Source organism: Scatophagus argus, chromosome 17, assembly GCF_020382885.2.
Source record: "Scatophagus argus isolate fScaArg1 chromosome 17, fScaArg1.pri, whole genome shotgun sequence".
Lineage (NCBI taxonomy): Eukaryota > Metazoa > Chordata > Actinopteri > Scatophagidae > Scatophagus > Scatophagus argus.
In genome coordinates, this window is record NC_058509.1 from 18,233,013 (window position 1) to 18,254,705 (window position 21,693).

Genomic DNA, 21,693 nt, shown 5'->3' on the forward strand with positions numbered 1-21,693 from the left:
GACACACTGTGTGTGTGTGTGTTGGTCTTTTTTTATTAATCTGATTTTATACAGGACTCCGTGCATGTTAAAATGTGATGGTGTTACTTTATATTATTTGTGCAACATGTCATGTTGGTGTGATGAAATCTCCCCAGCAAAGCTCCAGTATGCTTCTAACTCGCTTATAATTTGAGTATAAAACAGTAGAACCAGTTAGCTCACAATAAGGGCGAGAATATTCTAAGATGACAAGCCATCTACAGTATTTAGTGCTAAAGATAAACATAACTCTCCTACATTAGTTTAATTCCACTGGAATTATAACTTACTTATTCTTGGCCAAACCATAAATCACACCCTACTCAAAACCGGTTGTTTTGTGTACAAAATCCTACAAATACATGCTCAACTTTGTTTCCTGATGTCTTAAACAGGAACCAAGAAGACACACATTTTATGTAGTTGCTTCCTTTTGGAACAGATCAACTGGCACTGTTCCAAAGGGAAGAAACTTTCCCAGTTAAAACACATTCATGCACCAACTAACTGAAATGTACTGAAATGTCACAGGTGTTTCCTGAATTCAAATGTCTACAAGACACGTCTAACACGTGTTACTGAAACATCGCTCTCTTTGAAAACACAACAACATACTAGATTGCTCTATTTCTGATGCCAAAAAAAAAGATTGTCTTGTCCATGTAGCATATTGTATTAGAGTAAGGAGTTATTTTTCTCTTTTTTTCCCAAGAATGTCTCACTCACTTTAAACTACGTAACGGTTGGCTGTGGTATGATTTCTGATGCTAAATAGCCTATAAAAACACAATTTAACATGCTAATGGAGCATTACAGCCATTTGGTTTCCTCAGTAGGTTTTCTCCAGATTCACTGTTGCATATATCCCCAATTATCAAGCAACTTACAAGCTAAAGGACTATTTTGACTTGAACACACAATGTGTAATTTCTGCTGCAAAGGGTTTCTCGAAACAATACCAAACGACCAAACGAGTGGGATGAGATTGTGAAGGTTCCTGGAAGTTAAAACAACTAGAGTGTGCAAAGGGGATATGATGCCATTGGTAGATAACCAATTGCCCCTTGCGTTTTAAAAAATGCAGCAAAGGTGCCTTATTTGAAACTTCTATGGTAAATAAAACGTGATAAAATACCCTCCAGTGTGCCTCTCCATTGGACAAATCATGGTAAAGTCTGGATGCCAGTGGAGAAAACATGATGAGGTGTCCTCTCATCCCTTTTTAGTTTTTTGGCCCTGCCCTTCAGACAGCCTGAGTCTGCCACATTGGTGATTTGCATGGTTAAGCCCATTAACTACAAATTGCATGTACTGCATATTACAGCTAATCATTTTCTGAGGCAAAGCGCATGTTTATAGTTTGATTCCACACCATTTCCCTCAGGCAGATAAACATCAACTTACAGAGACTTGAAATGGCTGTATAATGTAAATGAGAGGAGAGGCTGTTTATCCTTGTCACAAGTGGGGATTTTTTCTCTCATTTAGATATGAGTCCTTCAAATTGGCAATAACCTATTTTTGTGGTCCCTCTGGAGCAATGGAAACATTTTCACTTGTGAACATAACAGTAGCAAGAATTCCATCTGAGTGTATTGCAAATGTTAACCAAAATCTGAATAAATTGACAAAAGACAATGTGAACAAATGCTTGTTTGGATCTCCCACTGTTATGCCATCATTTGGAGTTGAGAAAGAAGAAAAAAGGGATATTTCTGTTTGTTTCCTGTTTTAATATGATGAACATCACAGGCGCCTCACCACTGGACACAAATCTGAAGCTTTCTTCCATTAATTTTCATCTCTTCAGTGAGGCAAAGCTTCAGCTGGTGTTTAAATCACATATTTCATCACATATGTCATGATTTATTCACCCAGTCTGTTTATTCCACTTTGTTGCGATTTACTTTTATTGATGCACTAATTTCTCTACCTCACCTAAGTGCAAAAACAATTTCCACTCCGGTGCTTAAAATGCACATTCTCCTTTTTGCACTGTTTTGGTTCCCACCAACCCCTCTGAAAAAATGTCTGGCTCTTGTTAAATGCTCCACTTGCTAGCTACATGCAAACTTTGTCAGTGAGAGCGGATCCAGTTCTGTCAGCCATGGGGTGCTGCAGAGACAGGCGATATTTCTCGGTCAGTTTGTCCCTGAGGGAGGCGACCTCTTACATCACAGTAATTTGACTTAATTAAGACCTTTAAATTCAAATTCATTTCTTTGGCTTAACAGTTAGTGCTTATTCTTCGATTAATTCATGCCTCCCAATTGTTACCATTATCTTCTGGCTGGGTTGTCTCATATTCCGTGAATCTCTTAGCTCTTGTTGATGAGAATAAAACTGTAAACCTCATCTCCCACAAGCTGCCAAGATGTGTGCATCTTTGGCTCTCTTCTTCCTAATTTTCTCCTTCCTTTGCTCTCAGGCTCCTCTCTGGTGGACCACCGGTTGTCTGGGAAACTTTCTCTCTCTTTCTCTCTCTGGGCTATTAGTGGCTCCTCCAGATGTTTGGATCTGGATCATCATCTCCCAGGAGATTCAGACTCTCCTCTCTCCCTAGTTTGCAGTGCATTTGCCTGTCTCTCCTGTCTGTTTTAATGCTGCCCTGCGTCTTCTGTGTTGTCCGTCTTCAGGTCTCCATGATGAAGAAGAGGTCATGTAGCTCAGGTTCTACCTAACTGATAGGCCGATCACTGTCCTGATCCATACTCTCTCACTTATGTTTGATAATCTGGATATATCTATATTTTGTCACCAAATTGTGATTTGTGATGTTTAACTTTATCAATAAAATTTGATTTTGAGCCACTGTAAGGACACAGATTTGTATATTTTCTGTTGTGATCATATTAGCAAGTCTACCCTAAAGTTTCCATGCGGACATAAAGACACAGGCTCTTATGTAACAGAGGCAGTCAACGTAAACAGCACGCAGTGGAGTAACACAGGCCATCACTTATGAGTGATGTAACACAAAGGCCACAAAAGCTCAGTGAAAAGTTGAACACTTATTGTTTTCAAAGCAGAACCAGTTGTGCACACTTACTAGGGGTGGCCCCGGAACACAATAGTGGGTTTTTATGAATATTTATTTTGCACAAATATTTTAAACATTCTTTGTAATTGGGATGAAATTAAAAAAAACAAAAAAACAAGGGGGCGTCATGCTCCGTCTGCTTGTGCTGCTCACAGGTGAGATATCTGAAACAGTGTCACACAGACAGCAAGCCCTATAGTTAAATGTCATCATTAGCTATGCTGTCAATGTCTAACTTACTGTTAAGTTACCTCCATAGTTGGCAGTGTATTTTTGACTACTGTTTTGCTGTCCCCTTAATATTACCCCTATTTTGCAACATGGATATGGAAAATGGAGATAAAGGATCATGATGCTGAGTCTGCTCCCAAAGCCATTAAAACACAAGCACAGCAGATCCAACCAAGCTGATCTGTGAAGTGTGCAAAGGTAAATTCAGCAAAGGCAAAGATATTACACGTATGTCAACATGTGCAATGCACAATCACTTGCATTTTAAGCATTACACCCTCAACAAGTGCCATTTCAACAACACAATGATGTCCTATCCCTGCATGTCGACGCCCACCCACGAACTGCGCGTAATGGGTTGTTTTATTACTAAGGCTAAATTATGATTGGCAGCAGAGCGGAAATTAATTCACTAATATAAATGTTATGTGGGAGATCGAACTGAATGTCAAGGTGTTAGGTAAGTAGATCTATGTCGAGATAGGTAGCAATTTGCATTCATCACATTAAACAAAAGGCTAGCTTGAAATGTCACTGTTTAACCTGTCAACACCATTGTTCTACTACAATCCAGCATGTGTGTCTTGTATGTGTGTGTGTGAGTGCAAAAACAAGAAAGAGAGACATTAACACATTCTTTCCTATTGGTGAGAAAAGTCACTGTGTAGTCGCAAGTGGAAAAGAAGGCAGAGCAGACCTAATGGAGTTATGTAAGAGTGACGTGCTTGCCTCTTTACGTATGCATATACTACCTGTTGCTGTTGTCAAGCTGCTGAAAACATACACAGCAACAAAACAAAGGCAAACGGATTCCTGTGTAAAATGACTGCATTCCCTTTTAATTGTTAGCATACAGGAAAAGATAAAGTAACGTTACACATGTTAAAATGTGTTACGCTTAAACTGGCTTGCCTCAGTTTAAACTGGTTTTCATCCGCTTCCTTGTCCATGAAAGATGGAAGCGCATTACAATACAAATGAAAACAGGAACAATCAACAGAAACAAGAGAAAACAGACACAGCCACACGGACAGAGGAAATGACTTAAGCGGATTGAGTAAGTTGTTCTGTCATTTGCATTCTTACAAATTCAGGTGTGACTTTGAATGAGGTTTTCTTCTTTCCAAACATATGCAAAGGGTCTGGTCTCACTTTGGCTCCCCCCTTCATCACTGGTAATCTTTAGGATAAGATTTCACTTTTACATTAAAAACTAGGTGAATCCACACACTAAGTAAAACACTTAGAGAAAAAAGCAATTAGGTATAAGCAGCTGGTTGTTAGACCTTGAAAGCTTAATGCTTACAAAATGCCGTTGTTGCAGTACTTGCACAGAAATGCTGCAGGCACATTTGCCAGCGCACCTTAAGCTGTGACACACCTTGCAGTCAGCTCAGTTATGCTTGAGTGTTATTTTTACTGCTGAGGCAGGTGCTCATTATCTTCCCTCAAATAAACAAATTAGGAGCAGCTGATGAGTCACTGATGAGTGAAGTCACACACACACAAACACATAACATGCAAAGTATTGACAACATTTTTCACACTGCTACTGGCTGAACCATTGTAAGTGACCTTGTGACTTTGGCATTCTTTCTCTTTCATGAATGTCTGTATAAGAAACGAAACTGAACACTATTGCTGCTGCGTGATTAAGTCCGACTCCACAGTAATCGAAAATGAACTTGGATGTCCCGAAGTTTCTTGGAACCACACCAAGTTAGTTATGTGATGTTCCTCATCATATGAACACTACAGTGAAAAACTGACTTGCATAATACTAACTGGGCCTTCAAGGACTTTTCCTTGTGACTTTACATTCTAATACAGCCTTAGTAGATGAAAACAATGAACCCCTGATGGAAACATACTGTACCATAAAAGATTTTATAAAATTACAAGCAAAAACTTTCCCAGTCAGTTAGGTTTGACATTATGAAACGACAGAGATGTCAGGTTCATTTCTGAGCTGACAGCTGATTGACCTTGTCTTCAGGCACGCTTGCACGGTTTTCTTGGAATTGCAATGTTGGTCTCCTGGATGGTTGGATGACAGCTGGTTGGACAGTACCAACCACCCCGTCCTGACATTTATTTGTTTCCTCAGTCAACTTCTGCTACTCAACCAGTAACACAATACATCAACTTTTTTCACGGAACAACAAGTCCTCCAACTTGAATGACAAAATACCTAATATATCCATGCCTCGTAGCACGACATAAATAAGTGTTTTCTCAACTGACACCACATGATTGTCTGTGCCTTTCAAAGTCATTACAAATCACTGTTGAACAACAGCTGATCCCCTCTATAATGTGACAGCAGTGTTATGGAACATTTGTTGACTCATCCATCTGACAGCTTCCTTCCTCCTTCTCTCCAACTTGAACATTTTTGAACAGTTTTGACAATTTCTTTGCAATTTAAAAGCCTTGTAAATACGTTTCCCCCCCCTCATTCAGCTTTCTATAGGCCCACATTAACACACATTTTTTTGGAACAGTCATCGTCATATGATTAAAGATTTTTGTGTCTGTGTTTTTGTCTGCTCTCTTCTCACAGGCGTAAAGGTGTTGTTCCCATGCAACAATCACAGTGTAGCAACATTTCAATCAGATTCTGGAGTTTTCTCACATTAACAAGCAACTGTCAGTCAGATCTAATGAAATCACACTCAAACAATCTAAACTGGTTGAGTTGTTGAATATTAATGTATTTGCTTATAATGTCTACAGGTTATGATCAAATTCCCAGACTGCTCACAAATATTCTATGTTACAAGGAAACTCTTAGGATTTAATGGTGACAGTGTTGGCAACCCTACAATACCTCAGCAGAGCAACCAACACTATTAACAGCTCCAACCTCCCTGACCACCACATCTTTGAGCTGTTGCCCCCTGGCAGACGCTACAGGGCAGTAACGACATGAACCACTAGATTTAGGAACGGTTTTGTCCCCAGAGCCATCAGCTCACTGAATAACTGAAAATAGTCCATATATGTTGCCATGTTGATGTACTGGGCAACATTTGCATCGCATATTTAACTTTTTTGTATATTAATTGGATGTTCCATGTTTGTGTTGTGTTTGTATTTTATGCTGTACCAGTGGAGCAGCTCTGCAAATTTCACTGTATTCAAATATACAATGACAATAAAGGCAATCTTGAATCTTTAAATTTTGCTAGTTTATGCATTTATGATATGTAACTTTTTTTTTTTTTTTAAAAACTAGACTTTTGTTATTTATCTTGCTGAGTTGTGTAATTATATTATTCCAAATATTTCCAACAATATTCAAACCCAGAGAAAGCTCTGGCTGTATACAAGCTAACATGCTTTTCATTTGGCCACATGTTGCTGACTTCGGCTACTTATTGCTTGTATTTGTATTGTATTGTATTTTTATTGAGAGAGCTTCTGTACGTTTAACTGTTGAAACATGTCTGCCAATTTTAAAGTTAAAAACATCCTAAACAAACAAACCAAATAAAAAGAAACAAAAACCCAAAATGTGATATTATGTCATCATTTGCCTTCATGTTTTTTCACTTTCATCAGCTGTAATTCACTCATTTCTGCTGTTCATTGCTTTGTAGTAGGACTACATTGGCTTTTTTTTTTTTAAACAGAATTAATCCTGTCAGTTTCAGCGTGTATAAAACATACAACAAACGCAGAAGAAAACTGGTATACAACTGGGATACGATGCTGAAGCCTCATGTGCATCAAGGTTTCAAAGTAATGCGTCCTTTAATTGCACTAAACCAGTAATTACCATATTTCCTACAGTACTTGAACCTGTCATCTGACGCATGGGAAGTCGGTGTGTGCGTGTAGGCTGATTGTAGTCCTCTGTATGTAGTGGCGTTCACAAATCTCTGTCTAGCCAATAGGGAGGCTCCGGTTAATCCGAGCTCAGTGAAAAGCCGGTGTGAGCCCAGAGGCGGCACTAATCTGAGGACAGAGTCAGTGCAGACAGAGAGGGAGACAGACAGAGGGGGACTGGAAGTTTCTTCTATGGAGATGTCCGATACTTTACAAAAAATCCCATCACTTGATTGCATTTAGGAGGTTTTCGAAACTTATCACAGCAGAGGAGACGCTGTCCGTGTTTTCCACTCCATCCACAGTTATCCCCACATCGCCGGCTCTTTTTTTGAGGGGGATCGCGCTGTGCTGCTGTTCTCATTACAGCCAATACACTCTGTGGACATCCCGTTGAGTCCGGTCGTCATGTCCTCCGGTGATGCTTCGGAGCAGAGTCGGCGTATGAGCGTGCTGTCTTGGGATCAGGTGCGGCGTTTGGACTCCATCCTGGGCGAGAGCGTCCCGATCCACGGCCGCGGAAACTTCCCCACGCTGTCCGTGCAGCCCCGGCAGATCGTCCAGGTGAGACAACAGTCCGTTCAGCTGTCTTTTATGGAATAATGGAATAGGGGAATAAAACCATCAATCTAAACAGAAATAGCACTTTTTTCCTAGAAATCATATAACTTCCATCATAGTTGCTATCACTGCGGTGCGTCTAATACGTCTTATACAAGTGAAACAAAATAGAAATGAGTGTAAAGGTGTTTCTCTGATAATACTGAACATGTTAACGATCATATGATTGTATGAACAGTACTTTTCTTTATGACAAAATCTAAAGTTGTTTCAGCACTTGCAGAAAGTTAAAAGTTGAATTGGAATTGGATTAAAATCTTAATCCATCTATGGACATGCACTTTTCAGTGGATGTTTCTCCAAAAAAAAAACCCCTGAAACATAATCAAACAAAGAAAAAAAGAAAAAACCAAGTCACTTGTTGCTCGAACAGCGTGGATAGAAAGAACTTCAGAACAACCTGAACTTAACAAAATCACCCTCGCTTCTTCTGCGTGTTGACACATAGATTGCCAGTGCTTTTTACGAAACACATTTGCTCAGTGGTAAGGATTTGTGGCAGAGCTGATTACACTCAGAAAGACATCTGATCGCTCATGCTGTTCATACACTGACACAGGAGTCGGGATGATCTAACACTATGACCGCACTTTTCCACTAGCTCACTAATGGTTCTGCTCCTTCACACGAAAATAAGTTAGAGATAATGACTTAGCCACAGTGTATTTATTAGGAAAGAAATGTATAGTGAACAGCCTGAGTTGAAATTTTCCTGGACATTATTTAAATGTCTTTGCCCGTCAGCTAGGTTCATATTTCACTTGAGTGATTCATATTTTCTGTGGTGATCCTGTGGGGGAGAAAGACCCTCACACACGCAAAATTTCAAGGGCCTCTGTAATCAGGGAGGCCCCTGCCATCTGCTCCAAACATCCCCACTAAAGTCTTCCCTTCATTACACCAACCTGTAGACAAGAGGGAGCCCAGACATTTTTTTCTTTCAAACTTTCAAAGACCAGCTTCTGGTAAATTAGCCCACCCAATTTCAGATGAAAGGCACCTCTGATTTCTCTGTCTCCAGTATTTGTCCAGTTTGAGTGTCAGCATGTTAGCTTGTTCAGTGTGGCGTTACCCAGAGTACAAAGATAAACTGTTTTTTAATCCAGAGTTGTTTTTTTCTCAAACATCCTGGAGATTTTTATCTTAAAAAACGAGTTTTTGTTGTTTGTGACGTGCACATTAGCATGCAGTGCAAATATTTGCGAATGCCTTGTGAAAACAAAAGCCAGACATTCAAAAAGTTGCAGAAACAAATATTTTTGGGTATAAGTATGTGTATTCTGTCCATTTCAAATATCCATTCAAAAGATCTCATTTTATCAGCTTTAAGATAACATCTGCTATCACAGATGTAAAATAATAGGCATCTCTGTCAGGTGTCTTGTGTAATCATAAGATGTAACAAAGGACCATATTTACTGTTTTTGATATTGTAGCAAATTTGTTAGAAATAATTTGGTACCAATATTTTGACAAAAATTAAAGCACATTCCCTGTTGTGGATTATGTAAAGCAGGTTTCAAGTCTCTGCAAGTTGATTTTCATACCATATGGACACGCAAACCAATGGCTGTCTGCAAGAAAGGAAAAACACATTCACATCTAAACCACTATGATATGTTTTGAAAAATGGTTGACAGTAATGGGAGGTATCTGTGATTCATGGCAAATGGGCTACAACATACAAAACCACGAGTCTGCTCCTTCAACGTCAATTATTTTTAGCCTGTGCACCAGACAGACCTGCGTACCTGAGTGAGATAGAGATGATTTCGGAGCCACGCCCGTCGTCACATAGCGGGTAATGTGACCAACGGATCATAGTCCCAAAGAGTCAGAGGAGCCCCCTCTCAATGGTGCGTTTGTCCGAGCACAACATTCAAATAACATCTGTTTGTGGTCTGGTTGTGAGTGAGCCATGGGAGCAGTGAAGGAAAACTTTTACCGTTACTTACACCTCTGTGCTTTCCGTTCCATTTAACATCGACGGTCATCAACCCCACGGTCAGAGTATCTAGTGACTGTACAGTAGGCTGTGTCCACAGAGGCTGTGCACGTGCGGTAGCGTCGTACCACATGATGATAAACACAGATGTCTGATTTGTGTGTCATGGGTTACGTTGAGTGGGTTTTTGTGTGTTGCGGCAGAGGTATGGAGATTGATGCCAGCTCTACACGCCATCATATATAAACTAAATTGTCGTATGGCACATGTTTGAGATGGAGCTCATCCCAGCTTCAATCACTGTGCTTTTTATTTTATCCAAAGTGGTAGAAAGTGGCCTGGATTTGAAGCCAAATATGAGGAGTGGATTAGTAGCGGTAATAATAGTGGACTTGTGGGTCAGGCTTGACAACGTATCGCTGTGGTAAGTGAAGATCAGTCGCCAGACTGCACTGCTGCCCCCGTCACACTGTAAACCAATTCCTCACTAGGCTATTGTTGAGAAAGAGCAACATGAAGACACCACATGCTCCCAGTGCTACCTAGAAGACAGTGTGGGCAGTGCTGATTGTATGTCCATGGCTGGAATTTTCATTGACATTAGAGTTGTAGTGGGGAGTTTTATATGCCAGATTGGCTAATGCTGCACATATTTTTAAACAAAACAGGTTTTAGTAAACTGGGGTGAGGTTTAAACCAACAAAACATGAGTATTGTCATCATAATCAATTAGTGATTCAGTGTCGACCTTCTGAACATTATTTAGATGTTGGTTTTGGGTAATACAGTTTGCAATAAATAAAACTCTTAACTGAACAGAGGAAATGTGAAAAATCAAAATCATTTTAAAAAACAGGGAGCAGTAGTCATGCAGGGGGGCTTGTGACCTCAGTATTTAACATCCTGACTAGGCCATTTAGGGGCCCCTTCAGCAGACTGCAGGAGCACCCGGCAAGGTGGGGAATAACTTGATTCTAACTTTAAAAAATAACAAGATCCTATTAGAGTAGCAGGATATATGAGGAGATGGCTATTCTTATCATAGCTTTACTCTCAACAGTTTTATTTTACATGGCTGGGTGAAAAATAGAACGCAACAAAAGTTTCCCCAGATGGGTTTCTTTGATAAAATCGTATCGAATAAAGTGTTATTATGTCAAACACGTTAATAGGTCATTGAACCCCTGAAGCAGATGAACAAATCCTGCATTGAAAACATCAGTCCCACAGGAGTGCAATAGCATCACGTTTCAGCTCGTGACTCACCTTGGTCTGAGCAGACAGGTGAAATGACCACCCGTGCTTAGGAAATTCAAGGAAGCTTTTCAAATCAGAGGGAAAAACCATCATCATCCCCCAGTGCCTGCCAAGCTACTGTACGATTGAGTGGCTGGATTAGTTTTGGAATGAATATGAAGGTCAGGGACTCGTAACTCCTCACTCACTGTCGCCATTTCCTTGGCAGAGGGATCATCTGAATGCCTGCCCAGAGCTATCATTGGCGTCCAGGGGACCATGGGCTGGTAAATGGCTGGGTCATTTCAAACTGCCATAATAAAAACACATTCAGGCCGCAGCTTAAATGAAATGCTCAAGGAAACGATTCAGACTGAGGAACGAAAGTGGAGAGGCTGTTATGTGTCGCCAAGGCGTTGTCAACACCAGACAGTCTGGTGTGTTTGTGGCTTTTTTTACAAGGCTCTTTTGCTCGAATGTAGACGGAAGTGTCTCCCTTCGCTCAGCTCACCAGGTGCTGGTGCGTCATGTGGGAAATGTACTAGCCTGTTTTATGAGTGCTGAAGGACTGGTATGGTGGGGGTGGCAGAGCTGTGCTTCCTCATGCACTCCGTTCGGGACCCCCTGACAGGCAGATTATGGCTTGCTGTTAACTCGGACCAACTGTTTAAGTGTGAGGTCAGAGAAAATACTGCTGTGGGTTTCCCTTGCTGGATGGTTAAAAAAAAAATTGGACAAATCCAGCAAGGATTTGTCCAGTGCCCTCTGAAACCCTGTGTAATTTCACTCTACAAAGCATCTGGTGCCTTCGCTTTGTATTTGCTTTCTTTTAATATTCCTGAAGTCTTTTTAGCTCTTTGAGGTCTCTTCCAAGGCGACAAGAAACTAGCAGATAAACTTATTCATTGCGTATTTTTGAGAGTTTGACTTGAAATTTGTTGCTTTTAAACTGTAACCTTCCGTTTAGTTATGCGCTAATATGCTTGTGAGATAAGAATATTGATAATAATTCCATTCACCTCTATGAGTTCAGTACAGGAGGGAACTCAGTGTGTTAGCCTGGCTAACCACAAACATGCAGGCGGGGGGAAGAAGCTAGCATGGCTCTGTTTAAAACCTGTGCCTGTCAACACCTCTAAAGTTGTCTTATTTACACACTTGTTTAATCCGTACACAAACATAAATGCTGAAATGACAGTTTGTGATTTTAGGGGGAGTTGTGTATGGAGCTGTTTCTCCACCAACAACAGTTCATTCATCCACTATTTATATGCAGCATCTCTAGCTAATGTTCACGTAACTGTAGCGCAGCAGGTGAAGCTAAAGAGAGGGATGAGAAATTACAAAATGACAAATAGTATTAAACTGTCCCTTTAAACCTCACTGGCACTATGTCATTTTGTCTGCTACCGGGCAACAAATCCACCAGGAGCATGGTGACTGAGTGGTGTTCCGGTCCACTCCGGTCTGGTATTTCAGTCTTCAAAGTAAATAATTGTGAGACTACTCTGGCTGGACAGACAGATGAAAGGAGACAGGACAATGTGACACAGTGGCCTTGTTTGGTTGTTTGTCTCCTCATTTGAGTGATGCAACAGACAGGAAGCATAAACATCTCAGCTGTCTGTAGCTCAGCAATTTTCTGAACATCACAGCAAAGAATGTTGATGACTGCAGAGGGAATCACGTTTTCTCAATGTTAAAAGTTCAAAACTGAGCTGTTCTTTTAAGGTTAGAGCCTTTTAGGGCAGTCAAGCACTGACTTGCCATTTTCCACTCTTTATCTCTGTTGTGCTGATGTTACTTGTACTGAGCTTATAAAGAGATAAATCAAGCATTCCACTCATTAGAGGTATGTACCGTACAGTATGTAGGGCATTGTCCCCCCTCTAGGCAACAAGATTGGTAATGGGTAATGGCACCATCCTCTGAATGAAGGATCAAAATCTGGAAGCAGCCACTTAGTTAGAAAAGTATCCATAACCAAGATACTGAAAGTCCGTCTGCTTCAGGAATCTGCCACCGGCATTTTCTGACTCCATAACTGAATTAGTCCACTCAAATTTTGATGCGTTTTTTTTACTATAAACTGGTGTCTTATATTAAACACATTGTACAAATACAAAATTCAAATATCTTTTATTCATGCTAAAATGTATGAAATTGTTATGGATTTTCTCCTTCCTCTGTTCGACCATCAGTGTAAATGAATTAGATCCAGGAAGGTGCAAAGAATTCAGTCTTCACAATAAAATGAGCTTTGGTTCATACCTCATAATTCATTCTGTTATGCTCCTTGGATTTTTCCCCTTCTTGCTATATTTTGATATATATTGAACTTTGATGATTATCGTTGCAGCATGTGATGAAGCTCTCTAGTTCTCTGTACTGCTCTGTAACAATACTCTATAGGTGAAGACCGTTTCTCACTGAGAATTATTCAGTGGAATCACATGTCAGTATAGTGACAAACATTTTACCAAGAAGTACTGTTGCTCTTCATTAAATTCCTTCAAATTTTTCACTATATATTATATGAGTTTGGACAGACATGGATGTAAACTGCAATTTGTCAGGCATATAAGTGCAGGATGGTGATTCTAGTTTCTACAGCCCAAATTCTCAAATCACATATACCTCAAGGGGCTTGACAAACTGTATGCTGTGTCCTCAGGCCCTTGAGTTGGATCAGGAAAACTTTCTCCTCAAAAAAAATATTAAACGGAAAAAAATTAGAAACCTCAGGAAAAAACAACAGAAAGGGGATTACTCTCCCAGGATGGACACACATGCAGGAAATGTCATGTGCACAGAATGGAAAAAAAATCTATCACAATATATGCAAATTTTGTACATAATTGTATTTTCTGATGCTTATCTTTTTGTGGATACCATTCACTCAGTTTTTTCCCCGTCTCTGTATCTTTCAGGTGGTCAGGGCTCGACTGGAGGAGCAGGGTGTGGAAGTACGTGATGTCAAGCTGAACGGGTCAGCGGCCAGCCACGTGCTTCATCAGGACAATGGCCTTGGCTACAAAGACCTGGACCTGATTTTTGGTCTGAGTCTCTCTGATGATAAAACCTTCCGGCTGGTGAAGGACGTGGTACTGGACTGCCTGGTGGACTTCTTGCCTGAAGGGGTGTGCAGGGAGCGAATCACAGCCCTCGCCTTGAAGGAAGCATATGTGCAGAAACTGGTGAAAGTTTGCAACGAGACAGACCGCTGGAGTCTCATCTCGCTGTCCAACAACACCGGTAAGAACGTGGAACTGAAGTTTGTGGACTCCCTGAGAAGGCAGTTTGAGTTCAGCGTCGACTCCTTCCAGATCTCACTGGACTCCTTGCTGCTCTTTGACCGCTGCTCGGAGACAGCCATGTCTGAGACCTTCCACCCTACAGTGCATGGGGAGAGCATGTACGGAGACTTTGATGAGGCTCTGGGTCACCTTATCTCCAGGACTATCGCCACCCGTAGCCCAGAAGAAATCCGGGGCGGTGGTCTGCTCAAGTACTGCCATCTGCTGGTGCGCGGCTTCCGGCCTTCCTCTGAGGCTCAAATGAAACAGATGCAGCGCTACATGTGCTCGCGCTTCTTCATCGATTTCCCCGACATAAGCGAGCAGCAGAGGAAACTGGAGGCGTATCTGCAGAACCACTTTGCAGGCATAGAGCACAAGCGCTACGAGTACCTGGTGACACTGAGGCAGGTGGTGGATGAGAGCACTGTGTGCCTGATGGGCCACGAGCGCAGACAGACGCTGGCGCTTATTTCTGCTCTGGCGCTGCGTGTAATGGCCGAACAGAATGCTATCCCTGCTCTGTCCAACATCACCTGTTATTACCAGCCCGCTCCCTATGTCAGAGATGTCAACTTCAGCAATTACTATGTGGCACAAGTTCAGTCACCCATGGCCACATGCAGTAACTCTTATCAAACGTGGCTGCCTTGCAGCTGAGCAATGACTTTTAAGATGTCTGGAGAGCTCTTGGTTTTAACTTTACATTGTTGTAAGTTGAGCATTCACTAGAGTGCTCTGTACCTCTGTAGCAATGGTGCTTTTTTGGTTTGAGGCCCATAGTGGACGAAAACAAAGTAATGTATCTTTTTTTGCCAAATCTTATATCAAAACTATTCCACTAAGTTATATTGATTGATACTGCTGTAAAGAAATTCTCATTCGAGCCATTATAATTATACCCTTTTAATCTGTTGTCATAACCAATGTGGAAATGTATGGAAAAAATATGAAGGCTTGATATGTGACCAAGGAACTAATGTTTCTTGTCTCTTGTATTGGGTCTTTAATGAAATGTAAATAACTGTTATTAAGCCAGAGAGCTGTTTCTTGTTCTGTCTGTGGTTACAGCTGACCTGAATGGGGAGTTAAAAAGGACCAAAGAAATACTTTCTTGTGTAGCATGACAAACAAAGACTGTATGTAGTTCCAAGTGCCTGAAACTGAACGTCTTCATAGTAAGAATTGTTTTTGAAACTTTTTCATCCAGGTTACTGTACATTTCTATATCCAGGGTCAGGGTATTTGTTTTTAAATCATTAAAAAAAATGTCAAAAATGAAAAGATGTGGTATATTTGTCTTTCTTTGCACTTTCTCCAAAGTTCATAGAAGATAGATAAGGACAAACTGTTTTATGCTCCAGTTGGCTCAAATCACTCTGGGGATGTGCGTCATGAATGCGTACTCTATCTCCATACCCTCACTGTCTCAGTTTCTGTGTCTCCAAACATCTCCCCGGGTCTATCTTTCCCTATCTTTCTTCATCACACACAAACTCCTCAGTGTGTTGTCTGTGTTCCGTCCGTAAGACACCAACTAGCCTGACACAAACCCTTACTTGTTCTAGCTCTGTGCACACACCCCTCCCATTCCAGAAATGTATTCCCCTGAGCTCGAGCCTATACATTAGGCATTTCCTTCCACTTGTGCATCCAACAAGGGGTTTCCTTGGCCTCATTCAGAAAGGGGAGATTGCTGTTGCTTGTCTTGGATGAGTTGAGCTCTGAGGGGGCAGCTGAGGACCAGGTGGTGAACTGGGACTGCTGGCTTTTCAGCAGATGTAATGACACATTCCAGCACTTCACTTCCTGGATGATCAAAACAGTTCAGTATTTCATCCTCACTTAGACCAACATTTCTCCTGCTATGACATTTTATCCAAATTACTTTTGCATGGGGGATGACTTCTTGAGATTTAGTAGAGCATGAAATGACATGTAGCTGGGACACACCTGCTTACTATTGCTCTTGATGGAGACACAAAGTACTTGCAATGCTGGAACACTTGAGTGAAGCACTCACTGATTTCTTTACAAAATTTAATTTGGAAAGAAGGCATCTGTCAGAATGATTAGAAGGATGAGATATAAATGCAACAGGGGAAATTTCCCTCTCTGGGTTAGCTGTCACACTTGTCTCCAAACTGTTACAGATACACTCGAGGAAACACAGGACAGCCCTGGAGATTTCCACTGGAATAAGCACAAGTCACAACTGAGACAGAGCTTGTTGTATCTTTAACAAACCAATGATTTCTGCGCCTGGTGGCCAGACCTCAAGAGTCAACCAGGAACTGGGAATGTGTAATATTAATTAACAAAAGTGTAATATTAATTAACAAGCCTACAAACAAGAATTCATAAAATGCATTTAAAGTTAATTTGCTCAAGATTACTCTTATTTTAGCCACGATAGCAACATGGCTCTAATGACAGTCTGTCCATTAGTTGCCATGGTAAACATTAAACCATCTTAACTTTGAGCGTGCTAGTGTGCTAATGTTAAAATTCAGTACTATTGCTAAGTACAGCTTCACAGAGAAACTGGCAAACCTCTCTGCTAGTCTTCTTTGTACATAAGATATTACAAAAGTTCAGTTATCATGGAAAAATGATTATGTTTTGAAGACTTGTTAAGACATTTCATTTGTCACATTTAACATGTATAGGCACACAGCAAAATTATGCTTAGTAACTCTAAGACCAGCAAAAATAGAAAAACAATATATGATGAGGTAGCACCCTCTTTTAGCATGCCTCATTATCCTTATATTATTATTATTGTTGTACAATAAAAAAGTCAAACTTTGATGTAGAATTTATGCCACAGATTCATTTTTCCCCACAAACATGGTTCCTCCAGAAGTAGCTTAGAGGTTTTCTAAGTCCTGCACCTTAGATTTAAGGCAAGGTAGCCACAGTTTTGTTTTTCCTGGACAAATACCACAGATAAATCTGACACTATGGTAAGCGCTGTGGTTCATAGTGTTCCACAGTGCTCTCTGCAGCTTGGCCTTCTCACCCCCCTACTCTTCCACGTGGGTGGGCCCTTCTGGGTTTGACTCCCATCACAGCCATTGGAGCTCAAACAGTCCCGTTATCATTTTTCCCTCCTTTCTCTGTCTGTCTGCTGCGAAGACTAATCTCTGTCAGACGATCGCAGTGTGTAGTGTTGTTCACGGATGCATGCAAGTTTGCATGACGGCTGATTAGATTATGGGAATGTCTTCTTTAGTGATGACTGATACCACCTGGGGAATGATGGGAACGGTCAGGATGAGTGTGGAGCCAAGCGTAGTCTCAAGTGTAACAAGCAGTTCACTGTTGTCAACTCTCAGCTCCCTATCTGGATATGTTGGCTGCTTGGGGAGAATGTAATAGAAAAAACATATTTGTCTTCAGATGCTGCATGGGTGGCTGAATCTTCTCAAACAAAGATGAACGCAGTGAACCTTAAAGGGTTTAAAGGAATATGTTAATGGAGTATTTATCATGGGAGATGGAATCTAGGGTGAATTAGGAGGAAAGAGTACAAATCAAAAGACATTTTACATCAAAGAAAGTGGTGAGAAGTACGCTTTCCCAGTTGCAGCTTCCCTATCCAAATGAAGTCCCATAAAAGTACCACATATACAAAAATCCACGATTGAAAGATTGAAAACAAATGAAATTCTTCTGTTAAAGACTGATTGAATCAGACTGATACTAATTTCAGTCTTTACAGCTGAAGAATGAAGGAAGTGGCACTGAAGTGTTTCCTCATAAAAGTGTTTTACTGGACTGCGTGGCATTGCTCCATCTATCATCATGTTGTTAGCAAGCAATTCCCAGGAACTCACAGGATTTCTATTTGCAGGATGTATGGATATTCAGAGCAGCTTTACCATGGTGATGTTTATTTGTTGTCCTGAAATGCAAAGGGGCTGCCTGTGCTATACAGAGGTCAATAACAACTATGCATCCACCTTATATATTTTTATTTAAGGTGGATGGGGTTATAGTGCATTTTTGGGGTGTTACAGTGCATTTTTGGTTGCTCAAAATAGTTCAAAGACATGTTTACAGTGGAATTTATATTACAAAGAGTAAAAATTCCTGACATTTCTGTGAGTATAAAAGTATAAATATACAATATCTACAAAAATCTGTTTGACACATGTATTCACCCTGTGTTGGAAGAAAAATGCTACAATTTATCTTTTCTCACTGAGTTCTATTAAACAATGTCCCTTTAATTTTCAGAGAAGTGTGTGGTCTTTTTACCTTTTCAATAAAAAGAACATAATATGAAATATCTGTGACACTTTGAATCCAGCTATCATAGTCTTAAGGAAAAATTAAATTGCATTTGTCTGTTATAAAACTACAGAGAAGCCAATATAAGTTAACTTTTTCTTCTCTAATTTAAAATGTTAGGTGAAATAGGCATAAATAGAATTTCAACAATCTCCCCATAAAAGCCAGCTCAGTGGTGAATCAATCAACAAAGTCTAGCAAGTTGTAATTTTCCTGGAATGACACATACTGTATAAATCCTTCAGTAGCTGAATTTATTTTTCCAAAACAAGCAGAACAGAAATCTTCTTATATGCATCCATTGCTCTCACCGCTTTATATGAACAAATTGGTGAGTAACCTATAATTTAAAGACAACATCACAGACGCTGAAAAGAAGCTTCGGTCTGTGTTTTCATGACAAATAAGGGCTGGAACACAAACGGCTGAGCACCAAATTCTGTTGAGTCACTCCCAGACTGAAAATAATGAACTGTATTTTTAAGAGAGAGTCCCAGACCACTGAGGGTGTAGACTATAAACAAAAAGAGACACCGTGTGAGTGCACGACACAATTTTGGGAAAGATTTGCTGGATGGAAATGTCACGTCTTGAAAGGGCACAGGGTGTTTTTTATATATTTTAAATGGATGATTTCATCTCACAGGCTTCCACACAGCTGCTGGAGCAACTGTCAGGGATTCATCTTAAGGCAAGAACTAATGGTATCATACCAACATCTGCTTAGGCCAAACACCAGCCTGCTTTCATTTGGTTTAGAGGAAGATGGATGGGGGTGCCCTCTTCCCTTAGAGTGACAGCCACAGTAAATACTGGCCCTCTGAAAGGTCACACTGTTTGTCACCCCTGGGCCCTTGCGAGGAGCTCTCTCTCATAAATATCAATGACTACTGTACCAAATGGGGCCACTGAGTGTTAACAAGATGTGTGGAGGATGGGAGGAAGGGCTGTTCCTTTTTAATGCTGCGAGAAGCTCCTCCACTGTGGGGTGATGGGAAAACAGAGAGGCAAACCTGGAAAAGTCTGGCCCCTAGTCTTTGGCATATGGATCTTCTTAGTCCTGAAGTGACTGGAGCTTTGCTCCTTCGTGGCTTTGACTGCCAGGTGCTCACTTTGGCTTCAAAAGTCAAATCAGTAATAGCAGACATTTTCACAGCTGACCACATCAGCTCTCTACTTGAAAATTGTAAATTCTCTCCAAATGACTGATTACCCTCCAGGCACTCCAACCCTTCAATGTTCCTAGCTGAGCTAATACAGTATAGTTTGTCTTGTTTATCAGTTGGCCTGTGACAGCTTATATAATAGTGTTATATAATAACCTGAGCCACACAGACCAGGTATACCATGCTTCCAGATGAGTCTACTTCATACTACTCATGAACCCCTTCCTCCCCGAACCCCTTCCTCCCCAAACAAAGAAAAAAAACCTCAGCACAGCACATCTGGTTGTTTGCAGATTGCAGTCACAGCCAAATGATATTCAGACAGCAGCCAAAATGGGCCAAAAGAAGCTTTGTTTGGGTCCAAGACAACCACAAGTCTGTGAAGTTTGGATTAAAAAGGGAAAACTTTGGAGGGATGTTTGCTTGATTTGGAATAAGTTAGATTTCAAAGAATGTTCAAGGCTTTCATTGCTTGGCATTCCTGAATATGACATGTGCTCTTTCGAATATCATTCGATATCATCCAGGTAAAAATGTATGCGTAAGAGACACCTTTTGCTTCAAAGGATCCTGGTGGAATTTGGAAGGTATGAGATGTGAGTCAACTCCCACATCACACGGTCTAAAAATTATTTTAATTTATTATTTTAAGCATGCTGCATATGCCTCCTGCCTGCACTGGAGCTCATTTTCCTCTCAACCAGGTTTCCCAGAGTTACACACTGTATGTCAAGAGAAGCAGCATTTCATTGGCAGTGTTGATGTTTCCTTATGAAATACAACTCAGCAGGCAATGGCACTAGGGCTCCATGTTGAGGAGCAGGCAGGGGAGGTTGATGGATGAGCCACCAGACACAAACTTCAGTTTGACTCTCAGTACACGGGGTGGGGGGGTGGTGACATCTGATCTGCCCAGGTGGGGAAGAACAGGCCTGCTTCTGTTTCCATCAAAACTCTGCGGTTCTGGAACTGCCTGGGGGGAAAGGTAAATCACATCTTCTGTTCACACGTCAAATAAACTTAATATCGGTTTTGTAGCTGCAGCCAGTTTTTAGAACTGAATTGTAATTACTGTATTAGTGAGACATCACTTGCTGATACAGCCACGGTGGATTCCTACAGTCCATCATAAGGAATACAATTTAAATGAAAAGAAAGGAAAATTATAAACTACGATAGATAGATAGACAGGTAGACTTTATTGATCCTGTGGGGGAAATTGTTGCATTCCAGCAGCATCAAAAGCAATAAGTTACAAAAGTATTCAAATATTAATATTCATTATTCTTGTGTCTGTGTGAGACTAGGATATGCATAAAACAAAAATTAATGTACATGAATGTACTATATATATATACATACACAATAAGAAATAAGAATAATTTGTTGAGGGAAAAAATGGCAGGGGATAATGTGAGTGAATGTGTATATATTAATAATATTATTCAGAACAATAACAATATTAATATTGATAATAAGTAAGTATAAGTAGTAGTGTGACACCAGTGTGACATGAAACAGTACTGTCAATTGTGCAAAAATGTGTTTATAAATGTATATATATATATATATATATATGCAGAGGTAAGCTGTTGTACTGGGTGAAGGTGAAGGTTTTTATGACAGTGCAGCTGAATGAGTCTTTGGCTCCTCTGTTTCTGCAGTGTGTTGTGGAGGGTGAAGCTGCTCCCCAGCAGACTACGGCACAGTAGATGGCACTCACTATCACAGACTGGTAGAAGACTGCTCATCAAAAGGTAAATAGACAACTATGCAATCAGTCATGCTCCAAGAAACACGCTGAAATAATAACTGTGACATTTTTAAAATGCACAAAATCTATTTCACTGCTAGAGCAGCACGGCAAGAGCATGCCATGGTTGAACAGATGCAAAAGCACCATAGACAAGTTCTCACTTTATTAAATGAAGATCTATGGAGAATGGAGCCTCACAGTGTCATCTTCACAATTTTGATTGACAAGTGATCTCTGGAAAGTGCAAGAGGCAG

The 21,693-nt window shown here is 40.6% G+C and overlaps 1 protein-coding gene across 1 annotated transcript; it reads left to right on the top strand.

Annotated features, from left to right (window-relative positions):
- The first annotated feature begins 7,172 nt into the window (after positions 1-7,172).
- On the top strand, positions 7,173-15,505 carry tent5bb (terminal nucleotidyltransferase 5Bb). Its single transcript, XM_046418221.1, has 2 exons — positions 7,173-7,687; positions 13,856-15,505. Exons 1-2 carry the CDS (start codon positions 7,532-7,534, stop codon positions 14,879-14,881), a joined length of 1,182 nt encoding a protein of 393 aa, XP_046274177.1. The 5' UTR covers positions 7,173-7,531; the 3' UTR covers positions 14,882-15,505.
- Positions 15,506-21,693: the final 6,188 nt, after the last annotated feature.